General features: G+C 40.4%; 1 protein-coding gene across 7 annotated transcripts in view; it reads right to left on the reverse strand.

The window, feature by feature from the left end:
- The window catches only part of ARHGEF9 (Cdc42 guanine nucleotide exchange factor 9), a 223369-nt gene that overhangs the window by 33514 nt on the left and 183855 nt on the right, over positions 1-6000 (reverse strand). For all 7 annotated transcript variants that reach the window (XM_059385143.1, XM_059385137.1, XM_059385142.1 and 4 more), the window contains one exon: positions 2499-2742. In XM_059385143.1, coding sequence (XP_059241126.1) covers positions 2499-2742 — 244 coding nt within the window. The remainder of the gene's footprint in view (positions 1-2498; positions 2743-6000) is intronic.

Here is a 6000-nt window from a genome sequence, read left to right on the forward strand (position 1 = left end):
CCCACCCCCTAGAAGCAGATTCTTAAAGTTACAGGTTATTAGGGCATTGTGTGGGAAATACCACAATGGAACCAGACAGAATGGTGGGGATCTTCGAGTTGACCTAGGGTCTATATAAAGCACACTAAGACAACTCCTTTAATAGGTTTAACAAACCAGATGGTATCTGAGGCTGCTGCTGCCTGCCACTGAAACAGTCCAATAGTATTTCTGCATGACTCTACATCATGTCCCATTACAACGCTCATAAGTTAAAAGCTATCTGGCTTCAGTGGGACTCTAAATGAATTATTTTTTTAAAGACTTTATTTATTTGACAGGCAGAGATCAAAGGTAGGCAGAGAGGCAGGCAGAGAGAGAGGAGGAGGAAGCAGGCTCCCTGCTGAGCAGACAGCCCGATGCGAGGCTTGATCCCAGAACCCTGGGATCATGACCTGAGCCAAAGGCAGAGGCTTTAACCCACTGAGCCACCCAGGCGCCCCTCAAAATGAATTATTAATGTGCACTCTACCCAAACTTGAGGAGAGAACTAGGATTAGATTAAGTAGTGTCTTTCTGATCATCCTTCCTTATCTCTGAACCATTTAAATCCTCAACACTGAAGGAGAGAAGAATCCATTTGCACCAGAACTCAATGGGTAGGCCCATTTTTCTAGAAGCAGTTTCTACCAGCTCGAGCATATAAGTGTTTAAATATAAAATCCTATCCAACTTTTGCATCAACATGGGTGGACTGCAGGAGATTATGCTAAGTGAAATAAGTCAAGCAGAGAAAGTCAATTATCATATATGGTTTCAGTTACTTGTGGAACATAAGGAATAACATGGAGGACATTAGGAGAAGGAAAGGAAAAGTGAAGGGGGGAAATAAGAGGGGGAAATGAACCATGAGAGACTGTGGACTCTGAGAAACAAACTGAGAGTTTTAGAGGGGAGGGAGTGAGGGATGGGTAAGTCTGGTGGTGGGTATTAAGGAGGGCACATGTTGCATGGAGCACTGGGTGTCATGCAAACAAGGAGTCTTGGAATACTACATCAAAAACTAATGATATATTGTATGGTGACTAACATGCACAATAAAATTTTTAAAAAACCTACTCTCATTAAGAGTGGGGCAAAAATAGAAACTGTGTCTTCTCAAGGAATTACAAAGCTTGGCTGTTTGGTTTTTTTTTTTTTAAGATTTTATTTATTTATTTGACAGAGGGAGATCACAAGTAGGCATAGAGGCAGTCAGAGAGAGAGAGAGGAGGAAGCAGGCTCCCCGCCGAGCAGAGAGCCCGATGCGGGACTCGATCCCAGAACCCTGAGATCATGACCTGAGCCGGAGGCAGCGGCTTAACCCACTGAGCCACCCAGGTGCCCCCAGTTTGGTATTTTTATGCTAGAATGGCAGGACCATGAGCAAGAGACCACATAGAATTTTGTAAACCACAGAGCTATAGTCAATGGCACCTAAATCCCACAGTTGGAAAGCAGCATGAAAAATCCTTCTACTAGTTATGTACCCTCGGAAAAAGGGGAACAACCTATTTAAAGCAAAAAAAAAAAAAAAATGTATGGTTTAGTGTAACAGAATCATGCAAGTGATCATGGTTTTATACCCAGCTATATTTTCTACAATTTATTTTAAAATGCTTTTATACAGAGAGTGTGATATATACATGCACATTAATTTTAGTCTGTGCTCTAGGGGCATTTAGTTAACATCTGAAGCACCTTAATCAGGCATACACACTCAAGAGGTAATTTGTTAACACAGTAAATACTCAGAAGTCTTTGTTCCAGACACAACTATTTCCAGCAGTTCAGTCACTTTAATACAGGAGGCCTAATTAGCCTAACACATGTTAAAAATGAATTTTCATTGGTAAAATGAATGTTTTTCAAGATGTGTACTAGCCACAAATGTCTTACAGTACTTGGCCCTCACAAGACCTGGGTATAAAAATCTAGTGAACCCTATAGCTTTTACCCTTTAGAAGGAAGCCTTAAGCTCAAGATTTAAAATAGGTATGACGTCTTGTCCTCCATCAGAGGATTTTGTCACCAGACTCTAAGTAGAAAGTTAGTTGAAGCCTGTTGCTATAATATCACCAGCTCGTCCTTGACTAACCTCTTCACAGAAGATGCTGCCATGTATCTAAGAACAAAAATGGGACTTCACTGAGATTACAGAACATGTTGTATGACTTCTTTTGTGTTTATTTGCTAATAAATGTTTTTATGTTTGGGAGAATTGAGACTGAGGTTTGCCTCCATTGTAATAGTCTTATCTAGGTATGAGACTGTGATGGAGGCAAATTATAACTCTCACTTAACTCTGACTAATAGAAACTGATAACTGGAAAAAAGGACCTAATAATAGGAGACCACCAAAATAGATTAGGTCAGTTTGCAACAGAAATCTTCCCTCTGCTTCTAGAAAAATGAAAACTAATTCAAATCCTCTATGCTCTTCATAGCTATATTCTTCTTTCTCTTCTCAGGTCACTTACCGATTTTTTCATCTTCCTGTACCATTTTCCTCTCTTCTCTGAAAGCTCTGAGCCAGCGTATTTTCTCCTCCAGCTTTTTGGCAAAGAATAGATGTATCTCCTCAGTCTCCTTGTTGTGAAGCTTGAAGGCATTTTTCATGCTGACATTAAAGTCATCATCTCTGCCATCTTCAATGTCAACTACTTCATATTTATCCATGTCAATGCGGCCTTTGTAGTACAGGATATCTCTTCGGATCAGGTCCTAGGTGAGAAGGAAGAAAAGGCTTTTTACTGAAGGTATGTGGACAGTAGGTACCAGGAGAGTTGGCTCATGGGCACAGCAGGACGCTAAGGCTGCCATTGTTTTGGAGCACCATAAGGGGTTGGTTTGGTCAAATTTAGGCAGGTTAGTTTAGCAGTATGACATTGATACCTTGCTTAGATGCTCTTAGAGAAAGCCTTTGTCCTACAACCAAGGACTCTGTCTCAGACCACAGCATCAATCCTTGTATGTGTTTATAAGATGCATATATGGGAAGCAGGATGTAGTAAACCACACAAGCATTCCTAGCATGGGACTTTTCTTTTCTAAAATATTTGCAAGCCCTCCAGAACTATGAAATAAGTTAGATGTTTGTCTTGGGCAAACTTGGGAATTCAAGCAGGATAAGGAGCCTGCATATCAGAATTGGGATGAGTGGTAAGAGTACCAAGGTGACCACAGGCTGCTGGACAGGAAGGATTACATGGAAATGGTTGAATACTTAGCACTCTGGGGGATTTTAGAGAAGGCCTAGTCTGGTAGGGGAAGTGGGGGTAAGAGTGAATAAATAGCTTCATATACTGACTTGAATGAATCTCACAAATATTACCACATGAAACACATAAAAGTGTAGATAGATACAAACAGTATATGGCCTATCTTTTATTATTGTTGTTTTACTCTCTGGTATCCAGAATTGGATCAATAGTCTCAGTCTATGAGGTACTCATCATTAGTTCACACAGGGTGCTCTTATTCCTCATTTTTTTAATTACATACTTTTAATAATACATTAAATTTTGGTGAACCTGCTGCTCAATTTAAAAGCTAAGGTGTTGCAACTTCTTACAAGATAAGTCTCCAAAGGCAAAGGAAACAAAAGTGAAAATGAATTTTGGGGGCTTCATAAAGATCAAAAGCTTCTGCACAGCAAAGGAAACAGTCAACAAAACAAAGAGGCAACCCAAGGGATGGGAGAAGATATTCACAAATGACAAAACAGGCAAAAGGCTAATATACAGGAACTATAAAGAACGCCTCAAACTCAACACATAAAAAACAGACTATCATATAAAAAAATGAGCAGAAGACATGAACAGACACTTCTCCAATGAAGACATACAAATGGCTAACAGACACATGAAGAAATGTTCACCATCACTAGCCATCAGGAAGATTCAAATCAAAACTATATTGAGATACCACCTCACACCAGTAAGAATGGCCAGAATTAACAAGACAGTAAACAACGTGTAGGAGAGGATGTGGAGAAAGGGGGACCCTCTTATACTGTTGGTGGGATGCAAGTTGGTGCAGCCTCTTTGGAGAACAGTGTGGAGATTCCTTAAGTAATGAGAAATAGAGCTTCCCTATGAAACTGCAACTGCACTACTGGGTATTTACTCAAAAGATACAGATACAGTGAAAAGAAGGGCCATCTGTACCCCAATGTTCATAGCAGCAATGGCCACAGTCACCAAACTGTGGAAAGAACTAAGATGCCCTTCAATGGACTAATGGATAAGGAAGATGTGGTTCATATACACTATGGAATATTATGCCTCCATCACAAAGGAGGGATACCCAAGTTTTGTAGCAACATGGTCAGGACTGGAAGAGATTATGCTCAGTGAAATAAGTCAAGCAGAGAGAGTCAATTATCATATGGTTTCACTTATTTGTGGAGCATAACAAATAGCACGGAGGATATGGGGAGATGGAGAGGAGAAGGGAGTTGGGGGAAATTGGAGGGGGAGACGAACTATGAGAGACTGTGGACTCTTAAAAACAATCTGAGGGTTTTGGAGGGGAGAGGGGTGGGCAGTTGGGTGAAGCTAGTGGTGGGTTTTGTGGAAGGCACATATTGCATGGAGCACTGGGTATGATGCCTAAACAATGAATTCTGAACACTGAAAAGAAATTTAAAAAAATAAATTTAGGCCATTCTAACTGGTGTAGATATCTACAATATATCTCAATGTGGTTGATATCTCAATGTGGTTTTTGAATCTCCCTGATAGATAGTGATGATGAACATTTTTTCATGTGTCTGATAGCCATTTGTATGTCTTCATTGGAGAAGTGTCTGTTCATGTCTTCTGCCCATTTTTTGATATGATTATCGGTTTTGTGTGTGTTGAGTTTGAGGAGTTCTTTATAGATCCCGGATATCAACCTTTTGTCTGTACTGTCATTTGCAAATATCTTCTCCCATTCCATAGGTTGCCTCTTTGTTTTCCTGACTGTTTCCTCTGCTGTGCAGAAGCTTTTGATTTTGATGAAGTCCCAAAAGTTTATTTTCACTTTTGGTTCCTTTGCCTTTGCAGACATATCTTGAAAGAAGTTGCTGTGGCTGATATAGAAGAGATTACTGCCTATGTTCTCCTCTAGGATTCTGATGGATTCCTGTCTCACATTGAGGTCTTTTATCCATTTTGAGTTTATCTTTGTGTACAGTGTAAGAGAATGGTCGAGTTTCATTCTTCTACATATAGCGGCCCAGTTTTCCCAGCACCATTTATTGAAGAGACTGTCTTTTTCCACTGTATATTTTTTCCTCTTTTGTCAAAGATTATTTGACCATAGAGTTGAGGGTCCATATCTGGGCTTTCTACTCTGTTCCACTGGTCTATATGTCTGTTTTTATGCCAGTACCATGCTGTCTTGGTGATCACAGCTTTGTAGATATCACCAAACACCAGTTAGAATGGCCAAAATTAGCAAGACAGGAAACAAGATGTGTTGGAGAGGATGTGGAGAAAGGGGAACCCTCTTACACTGTTGGTGGGAATGCAAGTTGGTGCAGCCTCTTTGGAGAACAGTGTGGAGATTCCTCAAGAAATCAAAAATAGAACTTCCCTATGACCCTGCAATTGTACTACTGGGTATTTACTCCAAAGATACAGATGTAGTGAAAAGAAGGGCCATCTGTATTTACCCCAATGTTTATAGCAGCAATGGCCACAGTCACTAAACTGTGGAAAGAACCAAGATGCCCTTCCACGGACGAATCTGTAAGGAAGATGTTGTCCATATACACTATGGAGTATTATGCCTTCATCAGAAAGGATGAATACCCAACTTTTGTAGCAACATGGATGGGACTGGAAGAGATTCTGCTGAGTGAAATCAGTCAAGCAGAGAGAGTCATTTATCATATGGTTTCACTTATTTGTGGAGCATAACAAATAGCATGGAGGACATGGGGAGTTAGAGAGGAGAAGGGAGTTGGGGGAAATTGGAAGGGGAGGTGATCCA

This window comes from Mustela nigripes, chromosome X, assembly GCF_022355385.1.
Source record: "Mustela nigripes isolate SB6536 chromosome X, MUSNIG.SB6536, whole genome shotgun sequence".
Classification (NCBI taxonomy): Eukaryota; Metazoa; Chordata; class Mammalia; order Carnivora; family Mustelidae; genus Mustela; species Mustela nigripes.